Source organism: Vipera berus (genome assembly GCF_964194415.1).
Source record: "Vipera berus genome assembly, chromosome: 14".
Lineage (NCBI taxonomy): Eukaryota > Metazoa > Chordata > Lepidosauria > Squamata > Viperidae > Vipera > Vipera berus.
In genome coordinates, this window is record NC_138217.1 from 4,508,931 (window position 1) to 4,535,676 (window position 26,746).

General features: G+C 47.1%; 2 protein-coding genes across 6 annotated transcripts in view; both read right to left on the bottom strand.

Annotated features, from left to right (window-relative positions):
• Window positions 1-1,316: 1,316 nt before the first annotated feature.
• UBC (ubiquitin C) lies at window positions 1,317-4,448 on the bottom strand. The gene is made up of 2 exons (XM_081338848.1): window positions 4,329-4,448; window positions 1,317-3,224 (listed from the first exon to the last, which is right to left on the bottom strand). The coding sequence occupies exon 2, from the start codon at window positions 3,217-3,219 to the stop codon at window positions 1,390-1,392; it is 1,830 nt and encodes a 609-aa protein (XP_081194974.1). The 5' UTR covers window positions 3,220-3,224; window positions 4,329-4,448; the 3' UTR covers window positions 1,317-1,389.
• Window positions 4,449-7,565: 3,117 nt separating this feature from the next.
• The window catches only part of DHX37 (DEAH-box helicase 37), a 41,516-nt gene continuing 22,335 nt past the window's right edge, over window positions 7,566-26,746 (bottom strand). Inside the window, exons 16-28 of one of the 5 annotated variants that reach the window (XR_014027912.1) lie at window positions 26,491-26,602; window positions 25,495-25,601; window positions 24,675-24,863; window positions 21,612-21,736; window positions 20,596-20,712; window positions 20,293-20,465; window positions 19,182-19,296; window positions 18,443-18,580; window positions 16,564-16,658; window positions 15,370-15,443; window positions 14,508-14,738; window positions 11,328-11,425; window positions 11,090-11,127 (exon numbers count right to left, since the gene is read on the bottom strand). Coding sequence is in view for 3 of the 5 variants with exons in the window: in XM_081339111.1 (XP_081195237.1) it covers window positions 10,955-11,127; window positions 11,328-11,425; window positions 15,370-15,443; window positions 16,564-16,658; window positions 18,443-18,580; window positions 19,182-19,296; window positions 20,293-20,465; window positions 20,596-20,712; window positions 21,612-21,736; window positions 24,675-24,863; window positions 25,495-25,601; window positions 26,491-26,602 (1,516 nt within the window). In the remaining 2 variants the exon portion in view is untranslated. Of the gene's footprint in view, window positions 11,128-11,327; window positions 11,426-12,040; window positions 12,254-14,507; window positions 14,739-15,369; window positions 15,444-16,563; window positions 16,659-18,442; window positions 18,581-19,181; window positions 19,297-20,292; window positions 20,466-20,595; window positions 20,713-21,611; window positions 21,737-24,674; window positions 24,864-25,494; window positions 25,602-26,490; window positions 26,603-26,746 lie in introns of all 5 variants that reach the window. The other 4 variants (XR_014027913.1, XM_081339112.1, XM_081339111.1 and 1 more) reach the window with 4 other exon arrangements.

Sequence of the window (26,746 nt, forward strand, 5' to 3'; positions counted from 1 at the left end):
CCGTAGTGGTCCCTATTTCTACTTGCATTTTTACGTGCTTTCGAACTGCTAGGTTGGCAGAAGCTGGGACGAGTAACAGGCGCTCACTCTGTTACGTGGCACTTGGGATTCGACCCGCCAAACTGCCGACCTTCTGATCGACAAGCTCAGCGTCCTAACCCACTGAGCCACTGCGTCCCTAGAGAAGGGGATACGAAGGTCCATTTTTTTTTAAGAAGTGCCAAATTCAGTCAGATGTATCCCCGGTCCTCTTCTCCTTGCTTGAAAACTGGAGACGCTCGCTCTGAACAGGATGCAGTTGCTTCTCCCATGAAAACACCCAAAACCATGTTCCAAGGGCTTGTCTCCTAAAGGGCCTGAACTGGCAACACCATGAGAATGCCTGCAAGGGTTACATGGGAGAACAGGACACAGAACGCTGTTACCTTCCCACCGTGGTGGTCCCTATTTTTCTACTTGCATTTGTATGTGCTTTTGAACTGCTAGGTTGGCAGAAGCTGGGACGACCAAACTGCTGACCTTCTGATTGACAAGCTCAGCGTCCTAACTCACTGAGCCACCGCGTCCCTCGATGTTTCAATACCCAAGTATAATAGATCACATCATTGCTAGAAGTGGCGGGTGGGGTTGTAGAGACCTGCAGGATCCTGGGTGCTCCAAGCTTGGTGGTTGGTTTGTAGACATATATTAAGATTAGCTAAGTGTGTTTAGTGACGTCCATGCTACCTTGCTGGGTATTCAAAAGTCTGCAAGGCAGCAAGCTCAAGGGCCCCCAACCCCGGTCCATGGCATGCCAGCAACCGGTCAGTACAAAACCCCATCTGCAGGCAGCACACAAAACCACTCTCCAGTCTATGGAAAAACCTCTCTCCACAGAACCAGTCCCTGGTGCCCAAAAGGTTGGGGACCTTTGATGCTAATTACAGGAAATGCTGGAATACTTCCAAATGTGAAGATGAGGAAAGCTACTGCCTTAAGTCACTGAAGCCCACAGGATGAACATTAGCGCCTGATGGTCTTACCATTTCCTATCCTTTTTGTAATATGCTAGAAAATGTGTATCTTCAGTTCAGTCTCTGGGGCTGAAGCAAAGGCTTTCAGGCCTTGTTATTTTACTTTTGTGATTTCTGAGTCATTATTTACTTGTTTAGCATATGTGACTCAACACACTTTGCTAAGCTTTGACAAAGCATCTTAAATCTAACACCTTCCACTTAGGTGTTTGCCCCATTTTGTAAATGAGCATTTTCATTCCACCCTCGTTGCTCCATTGTTTATACTTTGTACACAACTATTCAAATAATCCACAAAGACAATTGGGAATCCCAACAGCTTTATTGAAACAAAGTGCAGTGAAGTTTACTTCAATGGTTGTAAGCGAAGCAGTGTTTAAAAACCACCCCTCAGACGCAGGACAAGGTGGAGGGTGGACTCCTTCTGGATGTTGTAGTCAGAGAGAGTGCGGCCATCTTCCAGCTGTTTGCCAGCAAAGATCAGCCTCTGCTGGTCAGGAGGAATGCCTTCCTTATCCTGGATCTTGGCCTTGACATTCTCAATAGTGTCACTGGGCTCCACCTCCAGGGTGATGGTCTTGCCGGTCAAGGTCTTCACAAAGATCTGCATCCCACCCCTCAGACGCAGGACCAGGTGGAGGGTGGACTCCTTCTGGATGTTGTAGTCAGAGAGAGTGCGGCCATCTTCCAGCTGTTTGCCAGCAAAGATCAGCCTCTGCTGGTCAGGAGGAATGCCTTCCTTATCCTGGATCTTGGCCTTGACGTTCTCAATAGTGTCACTGGGCTCCACCTCCAGGGTGATGGTCTTGCCGGTCAAGGTCTTCACAAAGATCTGCATCCCACCCCTCAGACGCAGGACCAGGTGGAGGGTGGACTCCTTCTGGATGTTGTAGTCAGAGAGAGTGCGGCCATCTTCCAGCTGTTTGCCAGCAAAGATCAGCCTCTGCTGGTCAGGAGGAATGCCTTCCTTATCCTGGATCTTGGCCTTGACGTTCTCAATAGTGTCACTGGGCTCCACCTCCAGGGTGATGGTCTTGCCGGTCAAGGTCTTCACAAAGATCTGCATCCCACCCCTCAGACGCAGGACCAGGTGGAGGGTGGACTCCTTCTGGATGTTGTAGTCAGAGAGAGTGCGGCCATCTTCCAGCTGTTTGCCAGCAAAGATCAGCCTCTGCTGGTCAGGAGGAATGCCTTCCTTATCCTGGATCTTGGCCTTGACGTTCTCAATAGTGTCGCTGGGCTCCACCTCCAGGGTGATGGTCTTGCCGGTCAAGGTCTTCACAAAGATCTGCATCCCACCCCTCAGACGCAGGACAAGGTGGAGGGTGGACTCCTTCTGGATGTTGTAGTCAGAGAGAGTGCGGCCATCTTCCAGCTGTTTGCCAGCAAAGATCAGCCTCTGCTGGTCAGGAGGAATGCCTTCCTTATCCTGGATCTTGGCCTTGACGTTCTCAATGGTGTCGCTGGGCTCCACCTCCAGGGTGATGGTCTTGCCGGTCAAGGTCTTCACAAAGATCTGCATGCCGCCTCTCAGACGCAGGACAAGGTGGAGGGTGGACTCCTTCTGGATGTTGTAGTCAGAGAGAGTGCGGCCATCTTCCAGCTGTTTGCCAGCAAAGATCAGCCTCTGCTGGTCAGGAGGAATGCCTTCCTTATCCTGGATCTTGGCCTTGACGTTCTCAATGGTGTCGCTGGGCTCCACCTCCAGGGTGATGGTCTTGCCGGTCAAGGTCTTCACAAAGATCTGCATGCCGCCTCTCAGACGCAGGACAAGGTGGAGGGTGGACTCCTTCTGGATGTTGTAGTCAGAGAGAGTGCGGCCATCTTCCAGCTGTTTGCCAGCAAAGATCAGCCTCTGCTGGTCAGGAGGAATGCCTTCCTTATCCTGGATCTTGGCCTTGACGTTCTCAATGGTGTCGCTGGGCTCCACCTCCAGGGTGATGGTCTTGCCGGTCAAGGTCTTCACAAAGATCTGCATCCCACCCCTCAGACGCAGAACAAGGTGGAGGGTGGACTCCTTCTGGATGTTGTAGTCAGAGAGAGTGCGGCCATCTTCCAGCTGTTTGCCAGCAAAGATCAGCCTCTGCTGGTCGGGAGGAATGCCTTCCTTATCCTGGATCTTGGCCTTGACGTTCTCAATGGTGTCGCTGGGCTCCACCTCTAGGGTGATGGTTTTCCCAGTCAAGGTCTTCACAAAGATCTGCATTTTCTCTGCAACAGGGAAAGAGGGAACAGGGACAGGGGAACATCATCAACCCAGTTAGTAACTCTCAACTGTGTTTAAAGAGGTCATTCAATGTCACGGTGCAACGTCTTACATTGATTTAAAGCAGGCATCTCCAAACTTGGAAACTTCTGGCTGGCTGAGGAATTCTGGGTATTGAATCCCACAAGTCTTAAAAGTGGCCAGGTTTGGGAGACCCCTGATTTAAACACAAGGAAAACTCCATGACAGGATCTCCATAGTTCTCTTCTTACTCTGCAGTGCCCATATTCACACTCCTGGAGCTGGACCACCGGCTAACCCCCATTAAACCAATAAAGCTAATTTACCCAACAGGAATACTGTCTGTCTATGCAGGCTACATGTTCTTTCATGAGACTTCCTGAAAAGTGACGTCCACCTTCCAAGGATAGTCCTCTCGCTTTTGCAGCATGCTGCAGGGGCCACGACTAGTCGACCTTCGGACACCCCTCTCCCACCCTGCTTTTACGCCTAAGGGAGCCTTCCCGAGGTGCATTGGCTCTCATTCCCTATCAACCCCCCCCCCAAAAAAAAACTGGCAAGGTCCGTAGGGAGAAGGGCTGCATGGCTCCCGACCTCCTTTACCAGCCTCCGTCGCTTCTCGGGCCAAGAATCAAAGAACAGAGCTTAGAGAAAGCGCGCGTGCGCACTGGACGCCTTGGGTTGGGGGCGGAGCTAAGGGCGCGCGACGTCAGAATGGAGACGTCACAGGCGTGGGGAGGGGAAAGACTCGCTGACTCTCCCTGTCCAGCTGCCGGGGCGGCCATTTTGGGTGGCGGCTGAATAAGAGCCGTTGAGGCCTTCCTCCTCCCCTTCCCTTCTCTCCATTTTGATTTTAAAAAAAATAAGCCTTTTTTGCCCACTCGGCAGACGCCGCCACGAAGGAGCAACCTGTTGGAAATCCGCGCGTCCCGTCTACACAGTTTCTTTTCCCCTCAGAAGCGAGGCTCCCCACCACGGCTTCAAAATAAGGCTCACTCAAGGGAAGCCATCCCTCCCCTCAGACTAAATGTAATAGAAAACATAGAGAAACACCACTATAAGACATAAATTTAACAATAAAGGCTTACGGCGGAGCTCGAGTGGGGCCTAGCAGACAGCAACAAATTCTCACAAGCAAGAGGCGACTAGGTCTAACTGCGCAACCGGCTGCGGTGTCCTTTTATATAGGCGTCGCACCTGGATCCCTCCGCCAACAGAAAGGGAGGGATTATTTTTCGTTCGAGCGCACGCGACCTCCCGTTAGCCAATAAGGCTGCGGGAAGTCAGAAGGGGTGTGAGCAGGAAGTCAGCCCCGCCTTCTGCGGTATGGAGCGGCGGCGGAAGGATACAAAGTTCGAAGCTCGGCAAAATAGACAAAATAAAATAGACAAAATAAACGGTTGATTGGCAGAGAGACTCGGTTGGAGTGAAAACCTGGAGTGGATTTCTTGGCTAAGACGGAATGGGCAGATAAGAGAGGAAATAAGAGGGAAATAAAGAGTTAATGCCAACTGAAGGATTTCTCCATATTTCTCAACTTTGGCCACTTTAAGAGAAGGATGGACTTCACAACTCCCAGAATTCCCCAGCCAAGCATGCTCCTGGAGGAACATTTGCTGGCTAGGGAATTCTGGGAATTGAAGTCCACCCTTCTTAAAATGGGTTGAGAAACTGGCCTCATGTGGGCAACGTTGCAGCCTCCCCACCCCCTTTCTCCAGCAAGGCCAGAGTTTACCCATAATAAGCCAAGTGTGCAAAAGGGGCTGCCCCACCTTGCTCCCATTGCCATTTTCTGCTTAAATCTTCTTTGGAGCTGCCTGCCGCTATTGCATCAATGCAAGCCAAAAAACGGCGGCGACGTTTCCCACGTTTCTTCTTTGCAGAGGAAAAAAAAATACTTTTAAGAATAAAAATTAAATAAAAAGCTACAGGCCTCCCCGTCGGGGAATCGAACCCCGGTCTCCCGCGTGACAGGCGGGGATACTTACCACTATACTAACGAGGAGGAGCCTTTCCAATGCTTTCCAGTCACCCTCCTTGGAGGCAAAGCAGAGCCAATTTCTGGGTCACCTTAAACCAGGGGGGGGGTCTTCAAAACTTGGCCCTTTTATGACTTGTGGACTTCAACTCCCAGAATTCCTCAGCCAGCGTGCCTGGCTGAGGAATTCTGGGAGTTGAAGTCCACAAGGCATAAAAGGGGCCAAGTTTGAAGACCCCTGCGTTAAGCCTAGGGTCCCCTTTCACACGTTTCCTAGGCAAGAATCTTGTGCAAGAGAAACGAGACTCAAGCAGACGGGAGCAGCATCAGCAGCTCATGCAACTTTGCATCCTTTGCAAAACATTGTTGTTGTTAGCTGCGAAGTCGTGTCCGACCCATCGCGACCCTATGGACAACATTCCTCCAGGCCTTCCTGTCCTTTGCAAAACATACACACACACATACATACACACAGAAAAAAAACCTCAGCTGTAGGGGTTTGGATGGGGTCCTGCTCCCTTTGGGCTTCTTTTCAGGGTGCCACGCAAAAAAAAAGTGTTTTGCAAACACCAGCCCAAAATAGGAAAAAAAAAAGACTCTGCCGAAACCCGGGATCGAACCAGGGACCTTTAGATCTTCAGTCTAACGCTCTCCCAACTGAGCTATTTCGGCTGATGTCACTCCGCTTCTTCGTTCTTTCTTTCAAGGCGCCTCTGCCCTCTTTTTTTTTCTTTCCTTCTTCCTTTGCAAATTGCAACCTGCCCCAATGGAGTTATAAACTCCCCGTTTTTCTTCAATAGGAGCATCTCTGGATTTGCCCTCCCGCCCCACCCTACCCTAAAGCCCTCTGCTCAGCTAATCTCAATGTACACATGTTGTACTTTGACAATAAAGGTTTATTATTTATTTATTTATTTTATTTATTTATTAGCCTCTAGGCAGCTGCGAGGCGGGGGCAGAAATCTTGCAGGCTCCCCCTTGCAATCTTCTCTGGAGAACAGGCAGGGTTGCATGTTAGGTTTCTTTTTTTTTTCTTTTTTCTCCGTTCCATTGCATCTGTTTTATTGAAAGCCGCGTCGGGTCACCTGCGGGAGATGGAGGGCTATATCAATGAACGAACGAATGAATGAATGAACGAACGAACGAATGAGCAAAAGGAGCCTAAGATGCAAAAGTCACAGAATCCAATCAAGGATTAAAAAAAAAAGTAATAATCTCTTTTTGCTGGGGTGGAATGAAGAGAAAAGAAAGCATGTGCTGGTTTGGTTAGGGATTTGGGCTTTTGCTGGAATTTATTTTACCAAAAAAAAAAGTTGTCAGGCCTCCCCGTCGGGGAATCGAACCCCGGTCTCCCGCGTGACAGGCGGGGATACTTACCACTATACTAACGAGGAAGAACCCGAGCGCAGCCTTCCGAAACAGCCCAGTTAAAGGTGCTGATCCCAAGCCGCCTCCCTCCCTTCCTTCCTTTCCTTGCTTCTCCCCTTGTTTCAAATAAAATAAAATAAAATAATAATAAAATAAAAAAATAATATTAATATAATAATATAATAATATAATAAATATAATATAATATAATATAATATAATATAATATAATATAATATAATATAATATAATATAATATAATATAATATGATATAATATTAATATAATATAATATTAATATAATATAATATAATATAATATAATATAATATAATATAATATAATATTAATATAATATTAATATAATATAATATAATATAATATAATATAATAATATAATATAATAATATAATATAATAATATAATATAATATAATATAATATAATATAATATAATATAATATAATATATATAATAAAATATAATATAATAAATATAAAATAAAATAAAATAAAATAAAATAAAATACACCGCTCGCTTGGGGGGTCCTGCTCCCCAAAGAGAGGCCGTTTGGCCCTGCCCTTCCTTGTGTGGCTCAGAGCTTCAAGGTGTAAGATGGGAGTGAAGGGGAGGCATTTCTGTCTGCATTGAAAAGCTGGACGTCAAAAGAAGGGGGGGGGGAAGAGAATAATTTTGCAAAGGGGGGAGAAAAACAAAGGGGGAAAAATGGAATAGCTTTGTACTTCCCGCTGGAATCCTCCCGCGAAGGAAGGGGATGTAGCTCAGTGGTAGAGCGCATGCTTTGCATGTATGAGGCCCCGGGTTCAATCCCCGGCATCTCCAGGTTTTTTTTTGTCTCCCCCCCCCTCGCATCCCATTCAATGTTTGCAAATGCAAACCATAGAATCCCAGGGCCGGAAAGGAACCCTGGAGGTCGTCTAGTCCAACCCCGCTGCCCGAGGCAGTTCTTACACTATGCAAGACAAATGGATGTGTACTATTCAGCTAACATATAGAACATAATCACGCATACAGAAGATATGTGGGTGTATATGCAATTGTTTTCGTCATATATTTATGTAGTTTATATTGGCGGTGGTTACTCTCTGAGAGCTGAATGCAGCGAAATTTCATTTTAATGTATGCCGATTCATGTACATTTAAAATGACAATATTCTATTCTATTCCATATTCTATTCTATTCCATATTTTCTATTCTATTCTGTTCCATATTCTATTCTTCTATCCTAATTCTATTCTTTCTCCTCTTCCGTTCCATATTCTCTATTCTATTCCACTCCACATTTTCTATTCTATTCTTCTCTTCCATTCCATTCTACTTTATCCCATTCCATATTTTCTATTCTATTCTATTCTATTCTATTCTGTTCTGTTCTGTTCTGTTCTGTTCTATTCTATTCTATTCTATTCTATTCTATTCTATTCTATTCTATTCTATTCTATTCTATTCTATTCTATTCTATTCTATTCTATTCTATTCCAGCTTCTTTTGCACCCCAGCATAGGTAGTTCTCAACTTAGCATTAATTTAGTGACTGCTCAGGTTACTACAGCTCTGAAAAAGTGAGTTACGACTGCTCCTCGCACTTACAACCGTTGCAGCCTTGCCCACATTCCTGGGATCAAAATCTGGGCAGTTGGTAACTGGCACGTATTTACGATGCTGCAGAATCCTGGGGTCAAGGGATTGCCATTTGCAACCTTCCCAGCAGCTTTTGACAAGCCGAGTCAATGGGGGGGGGGGGGGGGGAGAGAAAGCGCAACTCGCTTAACAACATGATTCACTTAACAACCGCAGTGATCCACTAAACAACGGTGGCAAAAAAGTTATAAAATCAGGCATGATTCTCTGAAAAATAGCATTGCTTAGTAAAGATTCTAGCATTTATGATGGCTGCAGAATCCCGGGGTCACACAATTGCCAGTTCCGACTTTCCCAATTGACGTTACTACAAGGAACATCAGTGGATGAATATATAACACCGTACTGGCCAAGGAATGGCTAAACCAGTGGACTGGACAAAAAACAATTTATTTCAGAAAATCTTTTGGATAATAACCCAATACAAACACGGAAATGCTTCAGTTGTTTTTCAAAATTATTATTATAGGGGATTTTTAAGGCCAGAGGTGTTGAAAAATTTAGGAGATTTGCCCACCCCCCTCCCCAGGCAACTGTCTTTTTATATTTGAAAATTCTTTTTTTTTCCTTTTGCAAGAGGCACCAGATACCACCCAAATCCATTCTACTTCATTCTTTCCAACTGGACGATCAGATTCAAAAACCTGGAGTTGTTCCATGGACATTTTCACAAATGCAATTGGGGCAAAAAGCGATCATCTCTGGAAAAGAAAAATGGGCTGGCATTTCAAATTAAAACCTGCCGATGTCTAAACAAAGGAAAAATAAAGAAACAAACTCGGAGGGCAAATGTTCATTCAGCTGTTATATTTACAAATTGCTGTGACACCTCGTGGGCATGAATCGAAAATGGCACGATTAGCATCGGGAGCCTTTAAAGGCAAAGAAACAGGTGAAAAGACACTCAAAACTATAGTTTTTTTTTCCAGGCAGCGGCATATTAGAATATTCCATTTCTTAACATTCATTTCTACAAAACCTGAAATAGCTGCAGTTCACCATACTACAAAAAAGATGTTGAGACCTTGGAAAAAGTTCAGAGAAGAGCAACTAAAATGATCAAATGACTAAAGATGACTAAAACATATGAAGAACGGCTGCAGGACTTGGGTTTGGCTAGTCTCAAGAGAAGAAGAAATAGGGGAGACATGATAGCAGTATTCCAGTATCTGAGGGGCTGCCACAAAGAAGAGGGGGTCGAACTATTCTCCAAAGCGCCTGAAGGCAGGACAAGAAACAATGGCTGGAAACTGGCCAGAGAGAGAGAAGCAACCTGGAATTAAGGAGAAAGTTCCTAACAGTGAGGACAATTAACCAATGGAACAGCTTGCCACCAGGAATCATGGATACTCCATTACTGGAGGTTTTTAAGGAGAGACTGGACAGCCATCTGTCTGAAAGTGTATAGGGGTCGGCAACCGGAAAAAGGAAAAGAGCCACTCAGAACCGGTTCCATCACACAAACAAAAAAGTGGGAGCCGCAAAAAGTGTGCGCGCGTGCGTCCACTCACGCACATGCGCAAAAAACATTTTGCGCATGCGCAAAATGGGAGGCACCTGCACGGCGACGGGTCTCCCCTTTGGAGAGGTGCGCGCCGTCCCGTTCGGAGACCTGCCGCGTTCGTCAAACATGGACGAACGCGGCAGCTGTGCAAATGGGATGGCGGCGGTTTGGGAGAGGTGCGCGCGCACCTCCGCCCTTCGGAAAGGTGCGCGCGCACCTCTCAGAACGGGCGGTGCCACTCTCCATTTGGAGAGGTGCGCGCGCGGCACTGCCCGTTTGAAGAGGTGCGCGCGCACCGGGCGACTGGGAGCCGCAGGAGACGGCTCAAAGATCCGCATGCGGCTCTGGAGCCGCGGGTTGCCGACCCGTGGTATAGGTTCTCCTGCTCGAGCGGGGGGTTGGACTAGAAGACCTCCAAGGTCCCTTCTATTCTATTCTATTCTATTCTAATTCTCCATTCCATCCTGTCCTATCCTATCCTATTCGTGTGGTTGAAACATGTGAAGGGCATGTATGCTCTACTCTACTAAATCTTTATGTTTGTGGCTCAGGGTGTTTGTGTGAACCAACCTACTGGGATTTATATCTAAGCATAGTTTCTGGGTTTGCAGGTGAAAACGTAATGACTGTGGCTTAGCCAGAAAAACCAGGATTAAAGTAAACACTGCTTAATGGAATGCGAGATCCTTGCAACTGTAGTCCAGGGTTTTTCAAACTTTGCCAGCTGGGGAATTCTGGGAATGGAAGTCCGAACCTCTTTAAATTACTCAAGTTGAGAAATACTGGATTATTTCCAGCAACCATAAAGTGTGTTCTCAAGAAAAGCCAGACCCTGGGGGATTCTGGGAGCTGAAGTCTACCCCCACCCCTAAAGTTGCTCAGGTTGAGAAATATTGGATTAGTTTCGGCAACCACAGAGTCTATTCTCCAGAAAAGCCAGATCCTGGGGGATTCTGGGAGTTGAAGTCCACCCTCCTTAAAGTTGCCAAGGTTGAGAAACATTCAATTTCTTTTGTACGAAAGGATATGGCATTTTCTTGTTCACTGGACTGCATTCATCCCAACCAAAAACAAACAACTGCAGGATTATGATTTTTTTTGCAGGTCACAAATGTCACATATGTTGCTACTCAGCAGATCACATGTTGCTCTTTGGGATGACAAATACAGAAAGGCTGAATTTGTCTCCTCTTTCCTTGTGCAGTTATGGCTCTTGCTTTTTCCCAGGAGGGTGTTCATGGCATTTTTGGGAAGAACAACAAACTTTTGAGAGTTCCTGGCTCAAACATTCACTGCATCGATGCACCGGAGGCCAAATTTTAGCAACTTCTTCGTGGGTAACTTCCGGAACCCACTGGCAATATTCAGCCAACAAATCTGAAATGAGAAGATTAAAATTGGAGAAGGGAGTGACCCGTCAGTCTGCTGTGATGCAACGTTTACAATTCCTGAATTTAGCTTGCGATCGTGATTCCAACTACCCCAGCTTATCAAACCTTACAAAAGTGTTTAGTGGCAGAATAAGCAAAATAAAAACCATCTAAAAAAATTAAAATCTTGGATATCTGAATGCTTACATTTTGGGTTTTTCTCCCAGGCCAGCTGCAAAGCGTCCCGGTTATCAATGTTTTCGGAAACCAGTGCTTGAAGCAAAGATTCTGTCCTTGGCTGAAGTCTGCAGAAATATCACACACACACACACACACACACACACACACACACACACAGAGAGAGAGAGAGAGAGAGAGGGGGGGGGGTGAACAAAATCAATTTTCAATCAAATCAATCAATCACTGACAGGGGAGCAAATGTAACTGGTCCCAAGCCTTTCTGGTATGGGGGTGCCAGGAAGACAATCCTTTTCTGTCTTAAATCAATTATTAGAAATTTCCCCCATTCCATTTCTGAATTTCAGTCAAAATCTCTGTTTTTTAATTGGGGGTAAAGTTGGAAGTGGGAGTGGGTTGGTGTTTTCACTAAGGATTTTATGTTTTTCTCCCACCTGGCTGGAGGGGTGCAACTCATCCTTAGTTGGCTCCCAGACAGCCTGCGTGTCAGAATCCATTTATATCCCATTCATAAAACTCTTATCTGTATGTTTTAAAATCTTATACCTCCCCCTGGATCAGGGGTCAGCAACCTGAAACAGTGAAAGAGCCACTCGGAACCGGTTCCCTCACAAAAGGAAAAACTGGGAGCCGCAAAAAATGTGTGCACATGCGCATACATGTGGGCATGCGCAGAACAGGGTTTGACTGAAGAGTGGAGCCAAGGCGAGATATGCACCTACCCTGCATATTTGAATTGATTGGTTGAACTTTTTTAGTCCCAGGTTTTTTTTTTGGACTGCACATGGCAGGGGACTGGGACCGCATGCGGCTCCGGAGCCGTGGGTTGCAGACCTGTGCCCTGGATTCTGCCATTTCTCCAAGGAGGAGAGAGAGGATGTGTATTCAGCCTGCCGGGGAGGCTGTCTTCAAAGACCAGGGGAAGAATCTTTGAACTGAGAACAACAAAGGAAGGGGTGGGTGGGAAGAGATCTGGTTTGTATCTCCGTTTAGAATCTCTAAAGGAAGGGAGCAATTGTGAAGACACGAGAATTCCCTCTTTCCCATGGAAGGTTTTGACACCTGAATTTAAATTGATCCAGGACAGACCAGAAGGCTTGGAGGGAGGAGGTTCGACCCGGGGACCCCTTTAAAAAGCACCAACTGTAACACAGCTCAGATCCTATCTAGTATTCCCATAACCAATCATGTTTCAGTAAAAGCTCCTTTTTGAACAATTTCTGGTTCAAGAGTTCGTTCTTTCCTGGGATGTGGATTGGGGTGGGTCCTGACATTGACACTGTGGCAGAAGGTTTCAGGACTTGGTTGCCACCCAGCTGCTCGTAACCGCTGGTGCCAGGGAGGCAGTGTTGGAAGTGTGAGATCCATCAGGGTGGGCCTGAGGACTCACGGATGGCACTTCGAGAGAGAAAGAGTGAAAGAGAGAGACGGAGAGAGATTGAGAGAGAAACAGACCGAGAAAGAGAAAGACTGAGAGAGAAAGAAAGGAAGACAAGAGATTTTGAGAGAGAAAAACTGAGAGACAGAGAGAGAGAAAGAGGAAGGCAGAGAGATTGAGAGAGAGTGAAAGAGAAAGAGAGATTAAGGGAGACAAAGAGACGGAGAAAGATTGAGAGGGAAACAAGAGATGAAAGCAGAGAGGTTGAGAGAGAGAAAATTGACAAGAGAGAAAGAAGGAGGAAGACAGACTGAGAGAAACGAAGACTGAGAAAGACTTGAGAAAGAGGAAGACAGAGAGATTTGAAAGGGAAAATGCGGTTGAGAGAAAGTGAAAGAGACAGAGAAAGAGAGATTGAGGGAAAGAAACAGAGACAGAGAAAGATTGAGAGAGAAAGAGAGAGGAAGACAGAGGTTGAGAGAGAAAAAACCCCTCACTTTTCTTTCACTTTTCCCTCCCCACCGTGTCCTACCATTTGCTTTGTATTTTACTCTGTAATCTAATAAAATGTATAACAAAAGAGAGAGAGAGAAATTGAGAGATGGAGCAAGAAAGAGGGAGGAAGACCGAGAGAGATTGAGAAAGAAAGACTGAAAGAGACAGGAAGAGAGAGATTGAGAGAAAGGTTGAGAGAGACAAGAGAGAGGAAGAGAGATTGAGAGAGAAACAGATTGGGAAGGAGAAAGAGAGAGGAAAATGGGGTAACCCCCTATGCCAGGGGTAGGCAACCTCGGCTCTTTTATGACTCGTGGACTTCAACTCCCAGAATTCCTGAGCCAGCATGAGAGAACTATGGCCCCCTCATGACTCGTGGACTTCAACTCCCAGAATTCCTGAGCGAGCCATGCTGAAGGGAAAGGGAGAGGTTTCCAAGCTGCGCCATGCTGGCTGAGGAATTCTGGGAGTTGAAGTCCACGAGTCATAAAAGAGCCGAGGTTGCCTACCCCTGGCCTAGGCCTAGGCCGCTTTATGACTTGTGGACTTCAACTCCCAGAATTCCTGAGTCAGCTATGCTGAAGGGAAAGGGAGAGGTTTCCAAGCTGCACCATGCTGGCTGAGGAATTCTGGGAGTTGAAGTCCACAAGTCATAAAAGAGCCGAGGTTGCCTACCCCTGCTCTATGTCATCCTTCCTGCCACGGTGACACCAGACAGCTGAGGTCCCTGATTCTGTCGATGTCGTATTTGGCCCTGGCAGCTGGAGAAGGATGCTCAGGAGATGTTCAAAGACAGAGGGGAGATATATGAATTTTTTAAACAAATGGCCTTCATCAGAATTGGTAGCTTAGTTGGATGGCTTTACATGGTTGATGGGTTGTTTCCTTTAATCTCCAAGTGTTTCTTATAGCCTCGTTGACACCATGGATAGTTAATGGGGACCAGATGGAATTGAGGGATCCACTTTAGGATCCCTGTATAGTAACGGTGATTTATTGACGCGGTGGCTCAGTGGGTTAGGACGCTGAGCTTGTCGATCTGAAGGTCGGCAGTTTGGCGGGTCAAATCCCGAGTGCTGCGTAACAGAGCGCCTGTTACTCGTCCCAGCTTCTGCCAACCTAGCAGTTCGAAAGCACGTAAAAAGGCAAGTAGAAAAATAAGGTAACAGCGTTCCGTGCGCCTTTGGCATCTAGTCATGCCGGCCACATGACCACGGAGACGTCCTCGGACTCTTCGGCTTTGAAACGGAGATGAGCACCGGCCCCTAGAGTTGGAAACGACTAGCACGCAGGTGCGGGGGAACCTTTACCTTTACCTTATAGTGACGGTGATTTATTGAAAACGTTGGCCTTGTTCAACAACCCAAGGAGAAGCTTGATTTCCTGTTGTTGAGTTCAGAGTATCAACTGAGGAGAGAAAGTCTTGTGGCTGGCCATTGGTTGACTCTCTTCCCCTGTTCACACCACACAGTGTTTGTTCTCCAGCCCTACCTCAGAAGGGCAGGACAAGAAGCAATGGGTGGAAGCTTGTCAAGAAGAGATCCAGCCTAGAAGTAAGGAGACATTGACTCCTGGAGTTGTGGGTGCTCCATCATTGGAGCTTTTCACAAATAGACTGGGCAACCATTTGACCGAGATGGTTTAAGGCAGGGGTCTTCAAACTTGGCCCTTTTATGACTTGTGGACTTCAACTCCCAGAATTCCTCAGCCAGGCATGCTGGCTGAGGAATTCTGGGAGTTGAAGTTCACAAGTCATAAAAGGGCCAAGTTTGAAGACCCCTGGAATAAGGTCTTCTGCTTGAGCAAGGGGTTGGACTAGAAGACCTCTGAGGTCCCTTTCAGCCCTGTGATTCTATGTTCTAAGACGGGTAGGCAACCTTGGCTCTTTGATGACTCGTGGACTTCAACTCCCAGAATTCCTGAGCCAGCATGGCTCGGCTTGGAAACCTCTCCCTTTCCCCTCAGCACGGCTGACTCAGGAATTCTGGGAGTTGAAGTCCACGAGTCATAAAAGAGCCAAGGTTGCCTACCCCCTGTTCTAAGAGAACCTTCTTAACGACAGAGAACAAGGCCAAAAGGTTTCACTTGGGGATAAGACATATGACATTTTGGGGGGGGGACTCCCTAATTCTACCACCATCTAACATACAAAGAGAGGAGGGACTGTCTGCAACCTACTTGGACCAGGTCTTTAGCATCGTGACCGGACTGGACAGCAGGCAACGGCTGTAAGCCGCCAACGGTTTCACAACCTAGGAAAAAAAATAATAATCTACTGATTAATCTACTCATTTGTGAGCTCGGACACCCCGAAGAGCTTTTTCAATCCCTCGTCGCCAACTTTTTAATGTTTAATTCGTATACAAGTCAAAACAAGACTCCCCAAAAAAAAAGGGAAAATTATTTTTTTTTAAAAAAATCCATGGGTAGGGAATTAGTGGCCTTCTCCCATTTGCAGCTAACATGGCCGCCTCAGGGTGGGGACCATGGTTTTTGTAGTTGAATGCAGTTAACTAACAAGCAGGAGGTTGGCGAAATGCTTAAAAATTCAGGGAAAGTCTGAAACTGTAGCAGATCACGGCAGAGGCTGAAACAGAGACAGGCCTCATTTTATGACCATTTGTTTAGCAACCATTCAAAGTTACGGCGGTGCTGAAAACTGAGGCTTAGAACCAATCCTCACTCTGACGACGGCATTTATGACAAGTTGCAGTGTCCTGGGATCACAGGATTCCCATTTGGGGTCTTCCCAAGCAAAGTCAGTGGGGTAAGCTGGATTCGCTTAACGACCACAGCAGAAAGGTCAAAAAATTGGATGCCCCACCTCCCTCCCCTCTCATATTATGACTCAATTAAAGGTTGCATCACTTCGTGACACACGATCCAGGCCCAAATGTGGTTATCAGTTGAGAATTAATTATAGAGCAGGGGTCCCCACCTGTGGGTCGTGGCCCACTGCCGGGCCGTGGCGTGTTGGCTACTGGGCTGCATGAGTGGCTGGCCAGTGCGGACGTGTGCGTGCGTGCACGCACACACACCCCAGTCATGCAATCATCGCCCTGGCCTTCATGCGGATGCTGGCAGCCTCATTTGTATCGTGCGGGCGCTAGCCGTCCCGAGTGTTGTGTGGGTGCTAGTGGCCCAGTTTGTGGCACGTGGGCGCTAATGGCCCCGTTTGTATCGTGCGGGCACTAGCCATCCTGAGCGTTGCATGGGCTCTAACGGCCCCATTTCTGGCATCCGTGTGCTTGCGGTGCTCACACGCTTCTGGCTCCATTTGTGCATGCGTGTGTAATGCTGCCTGCCTTTCCTTTCGGGGCGCTAATCCAGAAAGGCCGGGGGCCTCTGCTGTAGAGGGATGCGGGCACCCACCTTTCCTTCCAGGAAAAACCGGGCAAAATGTTTGAAGCGATCGAGGCCTTCGGGATAATCCGCCTCCACTGCAGGAAGCTGCCAACCGACCCGATCTATCGAAAGAGAAGGGAACAGAGTGAATATAGTCGGCGTGAACTACATTCTGCCCTCAACCACAGTGGATTTCAGCCGTTCCTCATCCACCAAGTCGCAAGAGGACTGTCTCACTGGGAAAATTTGCAGCCTTAGGGGGGGGGTCATCTGCCTGCAGGAAGAATGCACGCACACACGCACACACACACACACAAAGGAGCCAATGAGGATCATGTCATTTGTGGGACCCTACAACCTCTTGCTATATCACTGCAGTTGTTGCTGGTTGTAAACCTTGTCCTCCTGACCAGTCCCAAAATACCGGTAGGAGAGAATATTTGTAGCTCAGAGTTGAACTGTGGGGTCCTGGGTGCTCTGAGCTTGGTGGTTTTTGTTGCAGACGTTTCATGACCCGACTAAGTAACATCATCAGCGCTACAAGTGGGGTTTACAGAGTGGAGGAGGAGGTGGGAGGAGGAAGAAGAGAAGAACTGTGGGATCCTTGATGTTCTCTGAGCTTGGTTAGTTTTCTTGCAGAGATTTCATGACTCAATGACCCAACTAGTAATAGTATCAATGCACGAATGATGTTACCTAGCTGGGTAGTGAAATGTCTCCAAGGAAACCACCAAGCTTAGAGAGCACCAAGGACCCCACGGTCCTCCTCCTCCTCCCCCCCTCTACCCACTATCTTCTAGGGCAGGGGTAGGCAACCTTATTTCTTTTATGACTCATGGACTTCAACTCCCAGAATTCCTGAGCCAGCATAGCAGGCTCAGGAATTCTGGGAGTTGAAGTCCATGAGTCATAAAAGTGCCGAGGTTGCCTACCCCTATTCTAGGGTAAGGAAATGTCTGCAAGGAAACCACCAAGCTCAGCGAGCAACAAGGACCCCACTGTTCTACCCAGAGCTACAAATATTCTCTCCTACCGGTATTTTGAGACTGGTCAGGAGGACAAGTTTTATAACCAGCAACAACTGCAGTGATATAGCAAGAAGTTGTAGGGTCCCACAAATGACAGGATAGCAGTGTTCCAGTATCTGAGGGGCTGCCACAAGGCAGAGGGGGCCAGGTTGTTCACCACAGCACCAGAGGGGAGGGCGAGTAACAATGGCTGGAAACAAATCAAAGAGAGAAGCAACCTGGAATTAAGGAGAAACTTCCTGACAGGGAGGACAACCAGTGGAACAGCTTGCCACCAGAAATTGTGGGTGCTCCATCACTGGAGGTTTTTAAGAAGAGATTAGACAGTCATTTGTCTGAGATGGTATAGGTTCTCCTGCTTGAGCAGGGCGCTGGACTAGAAGACCTCCAAGGTCCCTTCCAGATCTATTCTATTCTATTCTATTCTATTCTATTCTATTCTATTCTATTCTATTCTATTCTATTCTATTCTATTCTATTCTATTCTATTCTATTCTATTCTATTCTATTCTAATCTATTCCAATTCCAATTCCAATTCCAATTCCAATCTATTCCATTCCAATTCCAATCTATTCCATTCCAATTCCAATTCCCTTCCCTTCTATTCCTATTCTATTCTGCTTGGCTGAGGAATTCTGGGAGTTGAAGTCCAAAGTCATAAAAGGGCCAAGTCTGAAGACCCCTGGTATAGGCTTTCCTGCTTGAGCAGGGGGCTGGACTAGAAGACCTCCCAGGCCCCTTCCAGCTCTATTCTATTCTAAATAGGGCCCCACCACCTCTTGCTCTATTATTGTGCTGGTTGTTTTGCCAAAAGGCAATGGAATCGCAATCCTATTTCTTGGGTTGTCGACTTTAAGGACAGGAGAGATTTACTCACAGAAGGTGCTGGTCCTGTGGCAACGGACGTGGCCTGTTTCGGGGCAGTAGAAGGGAGGAGGGTCATCCAGAGGCTTTTCGAAATGGCAGTAGGGGGGCAGGAGAAGAGGGATCCACTCAGGTTCGATGGCTGAAATCCCTTCAGATGGGACACAGCCCAGAAAATAAAAATGGAAGAAAGCAGGAGTTCAGCTCGGCTAAAAGGTGACATAATACAACTTACAATTTTCCTAAGCAAAAGTACAGGCAATCCTTGACTTACAAGAGTTCGTTTAGTGACCTTTCAAAATTACAACAGCTCTGAAAAAAGGGCTGTTTTTCACACTTATTTGTTTTTCACACTTATGACCGTCGCAGCATCCCATGCTCAAGTGACCAAAATTCAGCCGTTTGGCAACTGATCTCTACTTATGACGGTCGCCGCGTCCCGGGGTCACCTGATCCCCTTTTGCGATCTTCTGACAGGCAAAGTCAATGGGGAAGCCAGATTCCCTTAACAACCATGTCATTAATTTAACAACTGCACGGGGGGCCCACTTAACAACTGTGGCAAGGAAGGTCGTAAAATGGGGGGGTGAAACACTTAACAAATGTGTCGCTTAACAACATAAATTTCGAGGTGAATTGTGGTATATCTGTATTTATTCTTTCGAAGTGTCTTTTTTCCCTCCCCGGTTCTAGATCCTTTTCATAAAAATATTTTTAAGAAACAGCAAGGAAACAGCTGCCCATTCATTCACCTTTCATGTACATCTTGGTGCTTTCAACAATTTCCTGATACACCACAAACTCAGGGAGCTCCTTAAACAGAACAGAATTAGGGTGGATAAAGACCGGATCCTCCAGAAGTGGCGTCTAGTAGGGGGGAAAAAGGGGGGAGGGCAGAATATCCGTGTAAGCCGCCTTGAGTCGCCGTGGGCGAGTAGGCGGCAATATAAATTTTCTAAATAACTAAATGAAAACAATAGAAAAAAGAAGGAATAAAATCTCCATCTAGTACCAATGTATAGCAACCTCACCTATGCAGCCAAAAGTCCTCCGTAAAGGATTTCTGACGTTACAACAATATTGTGTTGTAAATCGTATTATATTAATTTACGATACTTATTAGTCAAGCAGCAACTATTAAGTACAACGTACAAGGCACATCTTCCTTCCTTCCTTTCCTCCCTCCCCTATTCTGTCTCTTTTCCTTCCTTCCTTTTCTCTCTCCCCTCTTCTCATCTTCTTTCCTTCCCTCCCTCTTCACAATTTTTTCTTAATTTTTAATTTCTCTTAATTTGCTTTCTTTACGTTTAACGGTGGCTTCAATTACATCTGTGTGTCTTTCAACATCCCAATTTTGTACATAGTAAAAGGTAAAGGTAAAGGTTCCCCCGCACATGCGTGCTAGTCGTTTCCAACTCTAGGGGCCAGTGCTCATCTCCGTTTCAAAGCCGAAGAGCCAGCGCTTGTCCGAGGACGTCTCCGTGGTCATGTGGCCGGCATGACTGGACGCCAAAGGCGCACGGAACGCTGTTACCTTCCCACTGTGGTGGTCCCTATTTTTCTACTTGCCTTTTTACGTGCTTTCGAACTGCTAGGTTGGCAGAAGCTGGGACGAGTAACAGGCGCTCACTCTGTTACGCGGCCCTCGGGATTCGACCCGCCAAACTGCCGACCTTCTGATCGACAAGCTCAGCGTCCTAACCCACTGAGCCACCGCGTCCCTTATTTTGTACATAAAATTTATTAAATGAATGAATTCCAGAAAGAGCAAAGGGCTGGCACTAAAGATGAGAGGGGGGGGAGAGGGAGAGACAGAGAGACAGAGAGAGAGAGAGAGAGAGAGAGAGAGAGAGAGAGAGAGACCTTGTAGCTGTTTTTCCACTTGTCATCAAGGAGCTCCTGAGCCTGGATCCTTCGGGCGACATGGTCCCCCAGTCCGGCCAGGACGATCTGCCTCAAGAAAGTGACCTGTTCTTCTGTGGGGGGCTTCATTTGGGGGTCAACGAAGAGGTCAGCCCCCGGGCAAACGACGTTCACTTGGAAGGAAACACACCCAACGAGATTGTGAGGAGAGTCAAGAGCCAGATGAAGGTGGCCCCAACCGAATGACGCTCCCAAGACAAGGAAGAGCAGATCCCAGAGAACAGAGCAGGTGTGGCGTCTTACCTGCCGTTGTGAGTTGCCCGCGCAACCGGCGGATTTCCACCATGGCCTTGTAGCGCAGGCCGTTGGTGCTGCAGAACTCAGGAGTGCATCCTGCATATTCACAAGCGCCCACAGCTCCTGGAAGAACAGAACGACAGAGTTGGACGGGACCTTGGAGGTCTCTTCTTGAAAACCTACAGTGATGGAGCGCCCACAACCTCTGGAGGCAACCCTTTCCACTTGGTCTCACCGTCGGGAAATTCCTCCTTAGTCCCAGGTTGCTTCTCTCCTTGATGAATTTCCATCCGTTGCTTCTTCTCCTGCCTTAAGGTGCTTTGGAGAAGAGCTTTATCCCTCCTCTTCTTTGGGGCAGCCCCTCAAGATATTGGAAGACTGCTATCGTGTTGTCCCCCCCCGGTCCCTCTTTTCATTGAACTTTAACCCAATTCCTGCAACCATTCTTGCTATGTTTCAGCCTCCAGTCCCCTAATCATCTTCGTTGCTCTTCTCTGCACTCTAGAGTCTCGACATCTTTTTTATATTGTGGCGACCAAAACTGGATGCAGTATTCCAAGTGTGGTCTTAGCTAGGCACTCTAAAGCCTTGGTGGAGCAGTGGGCTAATGCCTCCTTAAGTAACACCAGCTGCCTGCAATTAGTGCAGGTTCGAGTCCCACCAGGCTCAAGGTTGACTCAGCCTTCCATCCTTCCGAGGTAGGTAAAATGAGGACCCAGATTGTTGGGCGCAATTAAGCTGACTTTGTAATAATGCCGCTTGGGGGGGGTGTATGAAAGCCCTAATAAGCAGGCATATACATAGAATGAAGGCTACTGCTAAGCTTGTAAGCTGCCCTGAGTCTTCGGAGAAGGGCGGGATATAAATGGAATTAAAAAAATAAAATAAAAAATAATAATAATAAAGTAGTACTAACACTTCTTACAATCTTAGTCTCTCATCTCTGGAGGAGACCCCAAACCCCTGGAGAATTTAGAACACACACCCCCCACCAACCCAATCAACCAAAGGAGCAGTTTTACCAAGCATCACCATGAGGTCTCCCAGCTTCTGAGAAGGTCCTTGGCCAGCCCAAATCCTTTGCATCTGTGCCACACGGGCTCTCTTCCCTTTGAGCTTGTCCTGCTCTTCTTCATTCAGGGCAGGCCTGCACCAAAATAGAACAGAACAGAGCTGGAAGGGACCTCGGAGGTCTTCTAGTCCAGCCCCCTGCTTAAGCAGGAGAACCTATACCACAGGTCTGCAACCCGCGGCTCCGGAGCCACATGCGGCTCTTTCAGCCATCTCCTGCGGCTCCTAGTCCTCTGCCATGTGCAGTCCAAAAAAAAAAAGTGGGACTAAAAAAGTTCAACCAATCAATTCAAATATGCAGGGTAGGTGCATATCTCGCCTTGGCTCCACTCTTCAGTCAAACCCTGTTCTGCCCATGCGCTCATGTACACGCATGCGCACGCATTTTTTGTGGCTCCCAGTTTTTCCTTTTGTGAGGGAACCAGTTCCGAGTGGCTCTTTCACTGTTTCAGGTTGCTGACCCCTGACCTATACTGTCTCAGACAGGTGATTGTCTAGTCTCTTCTTAAAAATCTCCAGTGATGAAGCACCCACAATTTCTGGTGGCAAGCTGTTCCACTGGTTAATTGTCCTCACAGGAAGTTTCTCCTTAATTCCAGGTTGCTTCTCTCTTTGATTAGTTTCCAACCATTGTTTCTCGTCCTTCCCTCTGGTGCTCTGGAGAATAGTTTGACCCCATCTTCTTTGTGGTAGCCCCTCAAATACCGGAATGCTGCTATCGTGTCTCCCCTTTTTCTTTTCATTAGACTACCCAAATCCATGTCCTGCAGCCTTTCTTCGTATGTTTTAGTCACCAGGTCTTTGGATCATCTTAGTTGCTTTTCTCTGAATTTGTTCCAAACTCTCAACCTCTTTTTTGTGATATGATGACCAAAATTGGCTGGCTCAGTGGGTTAGGACGCTGAGCTTGTAGATCAGAAGGTCGGCAGTTTGGCGGGTCGAATCCCGAGTGCCACGTAACAGAGTCAGCGCCTGTTACTTGTCCCAGCTTCTGCCAACCTAGCAGTTCGAAAGCACGTAAAAATGCAAGTAGAAAAATAGGGACCACTGCGGTGGGAAGGTAACAGCATTCCGTGCGCCTTTGGCGTCTAGTCACGCCAGCCACATGACCACGGAGACGTCCTTGGACAAACACTGGCTCTTCAGCTTTGAAACGGAGATGAGCACCGGCCCCTAGAGTCGGAAACGACTAGCACGCATGTGCGGGGGAACCTTTACCTTTACCTTATTCCAGGTGTGGTCTTACTAGGGTTTCATAAAGCGGTACCAATACTAATAAATGAAGAATTCAATCAAACCATCAGTCCAACGGGCAGCTACGGAAATGTCCCAAGCTGCTGATCTTGGGAGGAGAACAAATTTTTAGAGGAGAGGAGCTTGAAATGTAGAAGGAATATGGGAGAACTGGAGGAACCTTCAAGCCTTGGTGGAGCAGTGGGCTAATGCCTCCTTAAGTAACACCAGCTGCCTGCAATTAGTGCAGGTTTGCATCCCACCAGGCTCAAGGTTGACTCAGCCTTCCATCCTTCCGAGGTCGGTAAAATGAGGACCCAGATTGTTGGGGGCAATTAAGCTGACTTTGTAATAATGCCACTGGGGGGGGGGGGGCGAAAGCCCTAATAATAAGCAGGCATATACATAGAATGAAGGCTATTGCTAAGCACATTGATTTGTGCTTAGATTGTAAGCCGCCCTGAGTCTTCGGAGAAGGGCGGGATATAAATGGGAATTTAAAAAAAAAGTGCTTTATCAACATTTCCAGGGAAACGAAAGCAGCTTTTCTTTCTATTCAGATAATTCTTTCTTGGAAGACAATAACAGAAATGACTTGAGGTTTGCTAATGATGAATATTGATGCTTATGTCATCACTGGTTTAATGCTACTTTTTCCCCCCATCGTGATGGAACTTTGAATGGCTGTTAAATGCTTGTAAGTCAAGCAGTACTTGTAAAGATAGTCCCTGACTTTCAACCAGCCACTTAGAGATCGTTTGAAGTTACAACGGCATCGAAAAAGTGACTGGTGATGTTTTTCACACTTACAACCGTTGCATGTCACGTGATCAACATTTAGACAATTGGCAACTGGCATGTACTTATGTCAGTTGCAGCGTCCCGGGAGGGTCACATGATCCTGTTTTGCAACCTTCTGACAAGCAAAGTCAAATTTACTTCACAACAAATTTACTTAACAACTGAAGCGATTCACCTAACAACGGTGGGAAGACGGGCTGTAAAGTGGGGCACAACTGACTTAACTGTCTTGCTTAGCAATGGGAGGTTTGGACCGCCTCTGCTAAATTTTTCGTTAGGCCTTTGAGTCCGTCTTGACTCTTCCAAATCCGTGGAGTTTTATAATAACAACAATAAATTTGGAAGGGACCTTGGAGGTCATCTAGTCCAACCCCCTGCTCAGGCAGGAAACCCTATACCATTTCAGACAAACTGTTCTCCAATCTCTTCTTAAAAACTTCCAGTGTTGGAGCATTCACTAATTCTGGAGGCAGGTTGTTCCACTAGTTAATTGTTCTCACTGTCAGGAAGTTTCTCCTTAGTTCCAGGTTGCTTCTCTCCTTGATTAGTTTCCATCCGTTGCTTCTTGTCCTGCCTTCAGGTGCTTTGCAGAATAGCTTGACTCCCTCTTCTTTGGGGCAGCCCCTGAGATACTGAAAGACTGCTATCCTGTCACCCCTCGTCCTTCTCTTCATTAAACCAGACATGCCCCATTCCTGCAACGCTTCTTCGTATGTTTTAGCCTCCGGTCCCCTGATCCTCTTTGCTGCTCTTCTCTGCACTCTTTCTAGAGTCTCAACCTCTTTTTCACATTGTGGTGACCAAAACTGGATGCAGGATTCCAAGTGTGGCCTTATCAAGGCATTGTAAATTGGTACACTTCACGCAACCTTGATTCTATTTTGAGGGATGCTTGTTTAATTCTCAAACCAGGTTGGAGCCCACAAAACCACTGACCCAGCAACGTCACCAGTTTCTCAACAGCCCCACCGTGGCCTTACCTGTTGAACTCTTCAAAGAGCTCCCTCACCGTCAAGGCGGAGACTAAGGCGATGGTATAGGGCAAGCAGTGGTGCTGCTGGCTCAAGGCAAGCATCTTGGCGTAACGTGGAGCCACTGGGAAGGAGGCCATGAGGACGCCCAAAGGGCTGATGGGGCAGCTGAACTTGGCTTCCTGCAGCTTTTCCAACCTGGAAGAAGGGAACAAGGAAATTTGTAAGGGAGAGAAGGAGAGTCATTAAAAGAAATGGTCTAAGTCGAGGATTATACCGCCTTCTCGACGTTCAGCCCTTTCGTTTGAAGAATTAAACAATCTCTTGGTATGTTTGTGGGGTCCTTGGTGCTCTCGGAGCTTGGTGATTTCCCTGCCGACGTTTCAGGACCCAACTAGGTAACACCATCAGGGCTGGAAGGGAGAAGGGTTTGTAGAGTGGAGGAAAGGGGGTCCTTGGTGCTCTCTGAGCTTGGTGATTTCCCTGCAGACGTTTCAGGACCCAACTAGGCAATACCATCAGGGCTGGAAGGGAGAAGGGTTTGTAGAGTGGAGGAAAGGGGGTCCTTGGTGCTCTCTGAGCTTGGTGATTTCCCTGCCGACGTTTCAGGACCCAACTAGGTAACACCATCAGGGCTGGAAGGGAGTGGGGTTGGCTCTCTGTTTATATACAAGTGGCTTGCCCTGTCAGCTACTGCCTATACAGAAAACGTCCCTTCTAGCCCTGATGGTGTTACCTAATTGGGTCATGAAAGGCCTGGAGAGTTAGTGAGGAGGGAGCTAAAAGATCAATCCTTTGGGATCCAAGCGCAAGTGTGGATGTCCCTTACCTTCCAGATGTGGCAGGAGACTTCAAGGCGCCGAGGGCGATCAGCAATTCCTCTGCAGCCCTCAGGGCATCGGTGGAGGGTGGGGTAGGAAACGGGAAATTGATTACCTATAGATAGGAAAGAGACAAAAGAGGAGATGGAGAGATACGTGTCAGGGAGTATTATGATGGTATGAAGGAGGGACCTTGGGAGACGGGAGAGAGAGATTGTCAGGACCCACCCCAATCCACATCCCAGGAAAGAACGAACTCTTGAACCAGAAAATTGTCCAAAAGGAGCTTTTACTGAAACACGTTTGGTAATGGGAATACTAGACAGGATCTGAACTGTGTTACAGTTTGGTGCTTTTTTAAAGAGTTCCCCGGGTCGAACCCCCTCCCTCCAAGCCATCTGGTTTGTCCTGGATCAATTTAAATTCAGGTGTTAAATCCTTCCATGGGAAAGAGGGAACTCTCATGTCTTCACGACAATTGCTCCCTTCCTTTAGACTCTAAACGGAAATACAAACCAGATCTCTTCCCCCCCACCCCTTCCTTTGTTGTTCTCAGTTCAAAGATTCTTCCCCTGGTCTTTCAAGACAGCCTCCCGGCAGGCTGAATACACATCCTCTCTCTCCTCCTTGGAGAAATGGCAGAATCCAGGGGGAGGGATAAGATTTTAAAAACATACAGATAAAGAGTTTTATGAATGGGATATAAATGGATTCTGACAGAGATGCTGCTTAGCAAATGGGTCAGATAAAAGGCAAAGGATCCCACAGCCGCCTGTCAGGTCCCTGTCGGCACACGCTGCCATGCCAAGGGGAGGGGGGAACTGTTACTTGGGGGCTGAAGAATTTGATGCTTTCGCTTTGATGTATCTGTATGGGAAACAGGGAGGGGGGGATTGATTGGGCCATCAGGTGTGACTCCTTTCTGGCCAGATCCCCCGCCTGTTACCAAGGTTGTGGCGCCAGGAGGATGGCTAAAAGTGAAGCGCTAAAAACTGAACTCTCACCTTCTCGATGTTCAAGGCTTTCATCTGCAGAATTAAATCATCAACAGGTCGCCTGGTGATCTCGGGAGCAGAGAACTGCTCAAAATCACTGAACACAGCTGAAGAATAAAGCCTGGAACACAAAAAAAAGGGAGCAGCGGAGATCAAAACGATCCTTTTTAAAAAAAAATTGGCTCCTTGCTAGCGGCTAAAGAAGGACCCGTGTTTAAAGAACTGTGCTAATCCCTTTGTTGGGTCCAAAAGAATCGAGATGATT